Source organism: Somniosus microcephalus, chromosome 4 (assembly GCF_052327205.1).
Source record: "Somniosus microcephalus isolate GS21.2 chromosome 4, FLI_Smic_1.0, whole genome shotgun sequence".
NCBI classification, from domain to species: domain Eukaryota; kingdom Metazoa; phylum Chordata; class Chondrichthyes; order Squaliformes; family Somniosidae; genus Somniosus; species Somniosus microcephalus.
The window spans coordinates 52,682,189-52,694,985 of NC_140990.1; the positions used below are offsets into that span (position 1 = coordinate 52,682,189).

General features: G+C 49.4%; 1 protein-coding gene across 1 annotated transcript in view; it reads right to left on the reverse strand.

Annotated features, from left to right (window-relative positions):
* Positions 1-613: 613 nt before the first annotated feature.
* The window catches only part of LOC147118878 (uncharacterized), a 50,069-nt gene continuing 37,885 nt past the window's right edge, over positions 614-12,797 (reverse strand). Inside the window, exon 3 of the mRNA XM_085983987.1 lies at positions 614-645. Coding sequence (XP_085840113.1) covers positions 614-645 — 32 coding nt within the window. The remainder of the gene's footprint in view (positions 646-12,797) is intronic.

Below are 12,797 nucleotides of genomic sequence, written 5' to 3' on the forward strand. Positions count from 1 at the left end.
AGAATCCAGTCCCTCAGTGCTTGTACCCTCAAAGGGATGACCAGAGTATATCCAGTGATACAAAAATGTAAAGCAGAAGTGACAGCAATGATAGGCATGGTACTCCTGATACCAGTGGTGGGACGATACACGACTCCATACCCACAGTACCAGGTAACAAACATAGGCACAGTGAGGGGTGAGACATACCTCCAATACTATCCAATTGATACCTATGCCATCAGGAAGAATGGTACTATGAGAGGAGTCTCCCTAAACGGATGCCACGGGAAAGGCACGCTTACGATATGCCCACATCCGGTAGGAGAAGGCCCTAAGGATGAGTGCGGCTATAATAAGACAGAGGGGTGTGTGTTGGAATTATCACATGTTGATCACCATCACACCCGCTCGGGATATAGAGGCGAAGGGGAGTATTGTATAGCCACCACAGAGACTGAGTACCAATATAGTAACCTTGTATGTGCAATCACAATGCCTAACTTTTGCTTTATGCCAAAGATCCCTGTGACAATTGGACACACCAGATTGGTGTATGTACATTCAAGGGAGGAGATAAAACTAAATGTGCCAGATAGTCTGAAGGATGAGTTGGTTAATTATGAAGATCCGGTCAGGGCCCCAATACCCGGCCTGCAAGAGGATCTGCAAGAAATGAAAGAGGATTTAAGTAAGATGGTGAAACAATACATAGTGTTGCAAAGCAATCTTGGGGAATTAGAAAGGGACATAGAGGCAGAGCTACAGGAAGTCCCGTGGTATGAGAGCTGTGGGAGTGGGGAATGAATGTCAACATACACCCATGGATCCGCATCATTTCTCATATATTAGTGATAGTACAGTTAGTCATGGCTATAGGATGAGGAATAGCAGCATGCAGCACTTGTAAAAAGAAACGGACCAAACAAAGAGCTAAAGTGAGACGGAAAACACAAGTTTGCTCTAAACATGATGGGTATGCAGGGCCTCCCGAACCAGCGCCTGATCACCGCATGGAGCAGGAGGCACAGCGATACTTATACATGCGGTTTAACTTGGGCAAGGGCCAAGTACCAAAAGGGGGGATTGCAGTGGGGAAAGAGTTAAACTGGCAGCGCTGGCAGTTTCACTGAACGGTGTAATAAAGACAATAATCTAATGGGCTTTTTGCAGTAGTAAGCTTTTCTAAGTTGATAACATAGTCGGATGTGGAAACCATAAGAGACCTAAGAGGATGTAAGTTCTGTTCTGGCAGGAAAGTAAAACAATGAAAGAGGCCGAGAGAGGCAGGAAAGGAGGACAATGAGTCAGAAGTACAATGTTGATGAGACCCATCTGGCATAAACAGAGGTCAGAGGTGCAACAACAGCTTGTGGGATAACGGCCGATAATAAAGGCGGTGCTTTAATGTAACGCAGCATAGGCCACCAATCAGTGAAGATGCATATGGGCCGGGATCCAATCGGGTGGCAGGAATGAATTGTGCATGAGATGGCCATGTGTATTGTAATGTATAAAAATGTAGTGTTTGCTGTACCAATTTGGAAAGGTCTGGCTAAGACAGAGCAGACTGTTTCCCCACCGGTGCAATAAAGACAACTTGACTATCGATCTAAAACCTTGTGTCGAGTGTTGGTTTAAAATACTCCACAACAGTGTCGTCACAGACAAATTATTCTAAAGAGCTTTTAAAAGCTACAAGATACGGGACTGAAGACGTTCCTCAAACGGAGGGGGGACAAATCCCAGGGACATGATGGTTTCCATCCGAGGATTCTGAGGGAAGCCAGGGGAAGGAATAACGGAGGGTCCCCGAGTATAAATTGGCTGGCGCCTTTCCCTACATTACAACAGTGACAGCAATTCAAAATCAATGAATTGGCCGTGAAGTGCTTTGAGCATCCTGGGGTCGTGAAGGGCGGCGAATAAATGCACCCTCGCCCCTGAGTCAGAGGTTGTGGGTTCAAGTCCCACTCCAGAGACTTGCGAGCAAAAATCCAGGCTGACACTCCAGTGCAGTGCTGAGGGAGTGCTGCACTGTCGGAGGTGCCGTCTTTCAGGTGAGACGTTAAACCGACACCTCGTCTGCTCTCTCGGGTGGATGTAAATGATCCCATGGCACTATTTCGAAGAAGATTAGGGGAATTATCCCCGGTGTCCTGGCCAATATCTATCCCCCAATCAACATCACTAAAAAACAGATTATCTAGTCATCATCACATTGCATAGAAAACAGAAAAATAGGAGCAGCAGTAGGCCATTCGGCCCTTTGAGCCTGCTCCGCCATTCAGTATGATCATGGCTGATCCTCTACCTCAATATCATATTCCCGCTCTCTCCCCATACCCCTTGATGCCTTTTGTGTCTAGAAATCTATCTATCTCCTTCTGTGGTAGAGAATTCCACAGGTTCACCGCCCTCTGAGTGAAGAAATTTCTCCTCATCTCAGTCCTAAATGTCCTACCCCGTATCCTGAGACTGTGACCCCTCGTTCTAGACCCCCAGCCAGGGGAAACATCCTCCAGTCTGTCTAGCCCTGTCAGAATTTTATACGTTTCAATGAGATCCCCTCTCATTTTTCTAAACTCTAGTGAATGCTGACCTAGTCGACCAAATCTCTCCTCATACGACAGTCCTGCCATCCCAGGAATCAGTCTGGTGAACCTTCGCTGCACTCCCTCTATGGCAAGTATATCCTTTCTTAGGTAAGGAGACCAAAACTGCACACAGTACTCCAGGTGTGGTCTCACCAAGGCCCTGTATAACTGTAGTAAGACATCCTTGCTCCTGTACTCAAATCCTCTTGCAATGAAGGCCAACATACCATTTGCCTTCCTAACCGCTTGCTAGAACATAAGAACATAAGAAATAGGAGCAGGAGTAGGCCAATCGGCCCCTCGAGCCTGCTCCGCCATTTAATAAGATCATGGCTGATCTGATCCTAACCGCCAATCTACTATCACAGAACCATCTCCTGAATCTAACAGAATTAGACACACGAAATAGGAGCAGGATCAGGCTACACGGCCCCTGGGCCCGCTCCGCTACCCACAGGGCCATGTCCGATCCGAACCTAGACTCATGTCCAAATTCCTGCCCGCTCCCCGTAACCCTTAATTCCCTTTACTTCTAGGAAACTGTCTATTTCTGTTTTAAATTTATGTAATGATGTAGCTTCTACAGCTTTTTGGGGCAGCATATTCCATGGACCTACCACCCTCTGAGTGAAGTAGTTCCTCCTCATCTCAGTTTTGAAAGAGCAGCCCCTTATTCTAAGACTATGCCCCCTAGTTCTAGTTTCACCCATCATCGGTAACATCCTCCCCGCATCCACCCGATCCAACCCCTTCACAATCTCATATGTTTCAATAAGATCGCCTCTCATTCTTCTGAACTCCAATGAGTAGAGTCCCAATCTACTCAACCTCTCCTCATATGTCCATCCCCTCATCCCCGGGATTAACCGAGTAAACCTTCTTTGTACTGACTCGAGAGCAAGTATGTCTTTTCTTAAGTATGGACACCAAAACTGTATGCAGTATTCCAGGTGCGGTCTCACCAATACCTTGTACAACTGAAGCAATACCTCCCTATTTTTATATTCTATCCCCCTAGCAATGAAAGCCAACATTCCATTGGCCTTCTTAATCACTTGCTGCACCTGCATACTAACCTTTTGAGTTTCGTGCACCAGGACCCCCAGATCCCTTTGTACTTCAGTACTTTCCAGTTTCTTGCCATTAAGATAATAACTTGCTCTATGATTTTTCCTGCCAAAGTGCATAACCTCACACTTTCCAGTATTGTATTCCATCTGCCAAATCTTAGCCTGTCTATGTCTCCTTGCAGGTTTTTTATGTCCTCCTCACTCACTACTTTTCCTCCCATCTTAGTATCATCTGCAAACTTTGATATGTTACACTCGGTCCCCTCCTCCAAATCGTTAATATAGATTGTAAAGAGTTGGGGACCCAGCACTGACCCCTGCGGAACACCACTAGTTACTGATTGCCAGTCTGAGAATGAACCATTTATCCCAACTCTCTGCCTTCTGTTAGATAGCCAATCCTCTATCCATGCCAGAATATTACCCCCAATCCCGTGATTTTTTATCTTAAGCAATAATCTTTTGTGTGGCACCTTGTCAAATGCCTTTTGGAAGTCTAAATACACTACGTCCACTGGTTCCCCTTTATCCACCCTATATGTTACTTCCTCAAAGAACTCCAGCAAATTTGTCAAACATGACTTCCCCTTCATAAAACCATGCTGACTTTGTCCTATTAAATTATGATTATCCAAATGTCCTGTTACTGTCTCCTTAATAATGGACTCCAAAATTTTACCTACCACAGATGTTAGGCTAACCGGTCTATAGTTTCCAGCCTTCTGTCTACTGCCCTTTTTAAATAAGGGTGCTCCATTAGCAGTTTTCCAGTCTGCTGGGACCTTTGCTGAGTCCAGGGAGTTTTGGAAAATTATTACCAATGCATCCACAATCCCTGCCGCCACTTCCCTCAAGACCCTAGGATGTAAGCCATCAGGTCCAGGTGATTTATCCGCCTTGAGTCCCATTATTTTACCGAGTACCACTTCCTTAGTGATTTTGATCGTGTTTAGCTCCTCCCCCCCTATAGCCCCCTGTTTGTCCAGTGTTGGGATATTCTTAGTGTCCTCTACTGTAAAGACTGATACAAAATAATCATTGTGTTTTTGCCATCTCCATATTTCCCACCATTAATTTCCCGGTCTCATCCTCTAAGGGACCAACATTTACTTTAGCCACCCTTTTTCTTTTTATATAACTATAAAAACTCTTACTATCTGTTTTTATATTTTTTGCTAATTTACTTTCATAATCTATCTTCCCTTTCTTAATCAATCTTTTTGTTATTTTTTCTGTCTTTTAAAGTTTTCCCAATCCTCTATCCTCCCACTAGATTTGGCTACCTTATATGCCCTTGTTTTTAGTCGAATACTATCCTTAATTTCTTTACTTAGCCACGGATGGCTGTCTTTTCTTTTACACCCTTTTCTTCTCAGTGGAATATATTTTTTTTGGAAGTTGTAAAATAACTCCTTAAATGTACACCACTGATCATGTATCGTCTTACCCTTTAATTTATTTTCCCAATCCACTCTACTCAATTCCGCTCTCATAACTTCATAGTCTCCTTTATTCAAGCTTAGCACGCTTGCTTGAGATCCAACCTTCTCACCCTCTAATTGAATATGGAATTCAACCATGTTATGGTCACTCATTCCAAGGGGATCCTTTACTAGGACATTTTTAATTAATCCTCTCTCGTTGCACAGGACCAGATCCAAGGTTGCTTGACCCCTGGTCGGTTCAGTTACATACTGCTCAAGAAACCCATCCCTAATGCACTCAATGAACTCATCCTCAAGGCAGCCCTGCACCTGCATGTTTGCTTTCAGTGACTGGTGTACAAGGACACCCAGGTCCTTTTGTACATCAACATTTCCCAATCTATCACCATTTAAATAATACTCTGCCTTTCTGTTTTTTCTACCGAAGTGGATAACTTCACATTTATCCACATTATACTGCATCTGCCATGTATTTGCCCACTCACTCAACTTGTCTAAATCGCCTTGAACCCTTTTTGCTTCCTCCTCACAACTCACAATCCCACCTAGTTTCGTGTCGTCAGCAAACTTGGAAATATTACATTTGGTTCCCTCATCCAAATCATTGATATATATTGTGAATAGCTGGGGCCCAAGCACTGATCCCTGTGGTACCCCACTAGTCACCGCCTGCCACCCCGAAAAAGACCCATTTATTCCTACTCTCTGTTTCCTGTCTGTTAACCAATTTTCAATCCATGCCAGTATATTACCCCCAATCCCATGAGCTTTAATTTTGCACACTAACCTCTTATGTGGGACTTTATCAAAGGCCTTCTGAAAATCCAAATACACCACATCCACTGGTTCTCCCTTCTACCAGTTACATCCTCAAAAAACTCCAGTAGGTTTGTCAAACTTGATTTCCCTTTCATAAATCCATGTTGACTGTCTAATCCCATTGAAATTTTCTAAGTGTCGTGTTATCACATCCTTTATAATCGAGTCTAGCATTTTCTCTACTACTGATGTTAGGCTAATAGTGGAGTTACATTTGCCACCCTCCAATCTGCAGGAACTGTTCCTTAATCTATAGAATTTTGGAATTGCTGTTTGTGGGATGTTGCTGAGCGCAAATTGGCTGCTGTTTTTCCTACATTACAACAGTGACTCCACTTCATTGGCTGTAAAGCTTTGGACGTCCGATGGTTGTGAAAGGTGCTATATAAATGCAAGTCTTTCTTTTCTTTCTTTAAGTTCTTTGTTTCTCTTTTTCACTCCATTTTGACCCAGACTGTCTAGCAATGGAGGGGTTATCATAGAATCACAGAAATGTAGGGCACAGAAGGAGGCCATTCGGCCCATCGTGCCCGAGCCGGCCGAAAAACAGCTTTCCAGCCTAATCTCACTTTCCAGCTCTTGGTCCGTAGCCCTGCAGGTTACCGCACTTCATGTGCATATCCAAGTACTTTTTAACTGAGATGAGGGTTTCTGCCTCCACCACCCTTTCAGGCAGAAAGTTCCAGACCCCGACCACCCTCTGAGTGAAAAAAGTTCTCCTCAACTCTCCTGTAATCCTTCTACCAATTACTATAAATCTATGGACCCTGGTTATTGACCTCGTTGCTAAGGAAAATAGGTCCCTCCTACCCACTCTATCCAGGCCCCTCATAATTTTATACACTGCAAATCAAGTCTCCCTCAGTGTCCTCTGTTCCAAAGAGCAGTTAGTAACAGAGATTGGAGAAGTTTGGGGCTTTTTTTTTTTTGCACTGAAGCAGCGAAGGATGAGGGCCAGCCTGATGGAGGTCCTCAAGACCATTAGGGTTATTGATCAAAGGCAAATGACAGATTCCTCTCTGGGCACCTCAAAGTCCGCATGCGCTGCTCTTGTTGGGGTTTAGAACGCGCATGCTCAGGGGCAGCAGAGTCCCAGGACCAGCTGCTAGTGGGCATGCTCAGGGGCAGAGTCCCAGGACCAGCTGCTAGTGGGCATGCTCAGGGGCAGAGTCCCAGGACCAGCTGCTAGTGGGCATGCTCAGGGCCCAGAGTCCCAGGACCAGCTACTAGTGGGCATGCTCAGGGGCAGCAGAGTCCCAGGACCAGCTACGAGTGGGCATGCTCAGGGGCCCCGAGTCCCAGGACCAGCTGCTAGTGGGCATGCTCAGGGGCAGCAGAGTCCCAGGACCAGCTGTTAGTGGGCATGCTCAGGGGCAGCAGAGTCCCAGGACCAGCTGCTAGTGTGCATGCTCAGGGGCAGCGGAGTCCCAGAACCAGCTGCTAGTGGGCATGCTCAGGGGCAGCAGAGTCCCAGGACCAGCTGCTAGTGTGCATGCTCAGGGGTAGCAGAGTCCCAGGACCAGCTGCTAGTGGGCATGCTCAGGGCAGCAGAGTCCCAGGACCAGCTGCTAGTGGGCATGCTCAGGGGCAGCAGAGTCCCAGGACCAGCTGCTAGTGTGCATGCTCAGGGGCAACAGAGTCCCAGGAGCAGCTGCTAGTGGGCATGCTCAGGTGAAGCAGAGTCCCAGGACCAGCTGCTACTGGGCATGCTCAGGGCAGCAGAGTCCCAGGACCAGCTGCTACTGGGCATGCTCAGGGGCAGCAGAGTCCCAGGACCAGCTGCTAGTGGGCATGCTCAGGGGCAGCGGAGTCCCAGGACCAGCTGCTAGTGGGCATGCTCAGGGGCAGCAGAGTCCAAGGACCAGCTGCTAGTGGGCATGCTCAGGGGCAGCAGAGTCCCAGGACCAGCTGCTAGTGGGCATGCTCAGGGGCAGCAGAGTCCAAGGACCAGCTGCTAGTGGGCATGCTCAGGGGCCCAGAGTCCCAGGACCAGCTGCTACTGGGCATGCTCAGGGGCAGCAGAGTCCAAGGACCAGCTGCTAGTGGGCATGCTCAGGGGCAGCAGAGTCCCAGGACCAGCTGCTAGTGGGCATGCTCAGGGGTAGCAGAGTCCCAGGACCAGCTGCTAGTGGGCATGCTCAATGGTAGCAGAGTCCCAGGACCAGCTGCTAGTGGGCATGCTCAGGGGTAGCAGAGTCCCAGGACCAGCTGCTAGTGGGCATGCTCAGGGGCCCAGAGTCCCAGGAGCAGCTGCTAGTGGGCATGCTCAGGTGAAGCAGAGTCCCAGGACCAGCTGCTAGTGGGCATGCTCAGGGGCAGAGTCCCAGGACCAGCTGCTAGTGGGCATGCTCAGGGGGAGCAGAGTCCAGGACCAGCTGCTGGTGCACATGCTCAGGGGCCCAGAGTCCCAGGACCAGCTGCTAGTGAGCATGCTCAGGGGAAGCAGAGTCCCAGAACCAGCTGCTAGTGGGCATGCTCAGGGGAAGCAGAGTCCCAGGACCAGCTGCCAGTGGGCATGCTCAGGGGCAGCGGAGTCCCAGGACCAGCTGCTAGTGCGCATGCTCAGGGGCAGCGGAGTGCCAGAACCAGCTGCTAGTGGGCATGCTCAGGGGCAGCAGAGTCCCAGAACCAGCTGCTAGTGGGCATGCTCAGGGGCCCAGAGTCCCAGGACCAGCTGCTACTGGGCATGCTCAGGGGCAGCAGAGTCCCAGGACCAGCTGCTAGTGGGCATGCTCAGGGGAAGCAGAGTCCCAGGACCAGCTGCTAGTGGGCATGCTCAGGGGAAGCAGAGTCCCAGGACCAGCTGCTAGTGGGCATGCTCAGGGGAAGCAGAGTCCCAGGACCAGCTGCTAGTGGGCATGCTCAGGGGAAGCAGAGTCCCAGGACCAGCTGCTAGTGGGCATGCTCAGGGGAAGCAGAGTCCCAGGACCAGCTGCTAGTGGGCATGCTCAGGGGGCTAGAGTCCCAGGACCAGCTGCTAGTGGGCATGCTCAGGGGGCAGAGTCCCAGGACCAGCTGCTAGTGGGCATGCTCAGGGGCAGAGTCCCAGGACCAGCTGCTAGTGGGCATGCTCAGGGGCAGAGTCCCAGGACCAGCTGCAAGTGGGCATGCTCAGGGGCAGCAAAGTCCCAGGACCAGCTGCTAGTGGGCATGCTCAAGGTTAGTAGAGTCCCAGGACCAGCTGCTAGTGGGCATGCTCAGGGGCAGAGTCCCAGGACCAGCTGCTAGTGGGCATGCTCAGGGGGAGCAGAGTCCAGGACCAGCTGCTGGTGCACATGCTCAGGGGGCCCAGAGTCCCAGGACCAGCTGCTAGTGGGCATGCTCAGGGGCAGAGTCCCAGAACCAGCTGCTAGTGGGCATGCTCAGGGGGCAGCAGAGTCCCAGAACCAGCTGCTAGTGGGCATGCTCAGGGGCCCAGAGTCCCAGGACCAGCTTCTAGTGCACATGCTCAGGGGCAGCAGAGTCCCAGGACCAGCTGCTCGTGAGCATGCTCAGGGGAAGCAGAGTCCCAGGACCAGCTGCTAGTGGGCATGCTCAGGGGAAGCAGAGTCCCAGGACCAGCTGCTAGTGGGCATGCTCAATGGTAGCAGAGTCCCAGGACCAGCTGCTAGTGGGCATGCTCAGGGGAAGCAGAGTCCCAGGACCAGCTGCTAGTGGGCATGCTCAGGGGAAGCAGAGTCCCAGGACCAGCTGCTAGTGGGCATGCTCAGGGGAAGCAGAGTCCCAGGACCAGCTGCTAGTGGGCATGCTCAGGGGAAGCAGAGTCCCAGGACCAGCTGCTAGTGGGCATGCTCAGGGGGCAGAGTCCCAGGACCAGCTGCTAGTGGGCATGCTCAGGGGCAGAATCCCAGGACCAGCTGCTAGTGGGCATGCTCAGGGGCAGAGTCCCAGGACCAGCTGCTAGTGGGCATGCTCAGGGACAGAGTCCCAGGACCAGCTGCTGGTGGGCATGCTCAGGGGCAGAGTCCCAGGACCAGCTGCTAGTGCGCATGCTCAGGGGCAGAATCCCAGGACCAGCTGCTAGTGGGCATGCTCAGGGGCAGAGTCCCAGGACCAGCTGCTAGTGGGCATGCTCAGGGGCAGCAGAGTCCCAGGACCAGCTGCTAGTGGGCATGCTCAAGGGCCCAGAGTCCCAGGACCAGCTGCTAGTGGGCATGCTCAGGGGCAGCAGAGTCCCAGGACCAGGTGCTAGTGGGCATGCTCGGGGGCGATACTCTGGGTAACGGTTGTTTACGGTTGAAGAGTCGGAATTACCGGCGGAAAGCGAGTTTTCTCAGCTAGACGGACGAGCGGAGAAAGACGGAAAAATAAATGACGGTAAACAAAAACCTGGGAGTCCGAGAATCCCGGGAAGCGACCGGAGCGGATTCAGCCTCGCGGAGCGGGTCAGACTTCTTCAGCGTCACGTGACCCGGGCCTCATTGACGTCAACGCCTCATGTCTCGTGACCCGGGCCCAGGCCTGATTGACGGGAGCTTCCGACCAATAGGGAGCGAGCAGGGCGGGACTGGAGGAGCGAGCCGGTGGCAGGTCCTCCAACCAATCGGGGAGCCCGAGGGGCGGGACTAGCGCCGGCTGATTGTCTGGTCCGCAGGGCAGCGAGTTTCTTCAGTCCCTTGTTCGGGGCCCGGGTAGGCTGTGGGCCTTTATTCCCCTTATTGGACACAAGGCTCTTTGTCTCGCAACACACTGGCTCAGGTTTTAATATAGACTTTTTAAATTCATCAATAAAAGCAGATAAACCTCGTGCTTCTGTGGAACAAACTTTCTAATATTTGGGAGTAAAAGGACAAGTTTTTTTCCCTCTGGGGAATTTATTATTAGTTTCAGGAAACAACAACAACCACTTGTATTTATAAAGCACCTTTAATGTCGTAAAACGTCCCAAGGTTCTTCACAGGATCGTTATAAAACAAAATTTGACACCGAGACACATAAGAAGATATTCGGGCAGATGACCAAAAGCTTGGTCAAAGAGGTCGGTTTTAAGGAGCATCTTAATGAAGGAGAGAGAGGTAGAGAGATGGAGAAGTTTAGGGAAGGAATTCCAGAGCTTAGGGCCCAGGCAACTGAAGGCACGGCCACCAATGCTGGAGCAATTAAAATCGGGGATGCTCAAGAGGCCGGAATTAGAGAAGCGCAGATATCTCGGAAGGTTGTAGGGGCTGAAAGAAATTACAGGGATAGAGAGGGGCAAGCCCACGGAGGGATTTGAAAACAAGGATGAGAATTTTAAGGATGAGACACTTGAGGAAAAGCAGGGAGTGGGGGAGGGTCAAGCCCTTATGGGACAGGGTCGTTAATTGTGTTCTGCGACAGTTACTGGGACAGACTGTATCTCCCCCTCTCCTCCACACAGGGATTTGTGGTAGTTAAAGGGACAGTGATTCTCCTTGTTCTGCAACATTGTAATTAAAGGGTCACTACTCTGAGATGGCTGCGAACTTTTAGTGTCACCAGCCTTTCTAAAACATCTTCCTGTCTTTGAGGATCTGTGTGAACTCGCTGGTGACTCAGCAGGTTGGATGAACTCTGAAACCTCTTTACACAGTCAGAACATTTAAAGGGTCTCATCGGTTCTGGGGCAGGAGGGTTCTGGTTAACAGTGATCACAATATCAGTAGGTTTAAAGTAGTTATGGAAAGGGACAAAGAAAAATCAATGGCGAAAATACCCAGCTGGAAGAGAGCCAATTTCAGTGATGTGAGAAGGGATTGAGCACAGGTGGACTGGAAACAAAGATTGTCCAGGAAAACAGTGAATGACCAAGGCTGAGATAGTTCAGGTACAAACCAAGCATATTCCCATAAGGAGGAAAGATAGGGCATCCAAAACTAGAGCTCCCTGGATGAGAAGGATATCGAGGTTAGAATAAAACAGAGAAAGGAGGTTTATGACAAATGTCAGGTACAGAATACAGTCAAAAACCAGGAGAATACAGAGAGTGCGGGGGATAATGAAACAGGATATAAGGGCAAAGAAACAATATGAGAAAAGATTAGCAGGTAACATAAAAGAGAACCCAAAAATCTTCTATAAACATATGAAAAGTAAAAGGATAGTTAAAGGAATGGTGGGGCTGATTAGAGACCAAATAGGAACTCATCATACGGAGGCAGAGGGTGTGGCTGAGGTACTGAATGAGTACTTAGCATCTGTCTTCACAAGAGGATGAAGTTAATGTCGCAGTAGAGGAGGGGGGAGTAGAGAAATTAGATAAAAATGGATAGAAAGGAGGTGCTAAATAAGTTGTCATCACTCAAAGTTAAGATGTCATCCAGTCCAGATGCGATGCATCCTAGATTGCTGAGGGAAGCTAGGGTGGAGATAGCAGAAGCCCCGACCACAATCTTTCAATCTCCCTCAGACATATGGGAGTGGTGCCAGAGGACTGGAGGATTGCAAATGTTACACCCTGTTTAAAAAAGGGGAGAGATAAACCTGGTAACTACAGGCCAATCAGTCTAATGTCAGTGGTGGGTGAACAACTAGAGACCATTGCCAAGGACAAAATTAATTCTCACTTGGAGAAGCATGAGTTAATAAGGGGCAGCCAGTATGGATTTGTTAGAAGTAAATTATGTCTGACTAAACTGATTGAGTTCTTTGATGAAGTAACAGAGGGTTGATGAAGGTAGTGCAGTAGATGTTGTATATATGGACTTTCAAAAGGCATTTGATAAAGTACCACATAAGAGACTTACTCGGAAAATAGAAGCACAGGGAATTAAAGGGATGATGGTAATGTTGTAGGGAAAATGATTCCTCGGAAACTAGACTTTGAGTAAGAGAGACAACTTTATTAAATGACAGAGCTCTGGGAGAAGAGTCTGCAACCACGCGGTCTGCGAGAGCACCTTCTCCCCGATTGTAGTACGTGCCGAGCT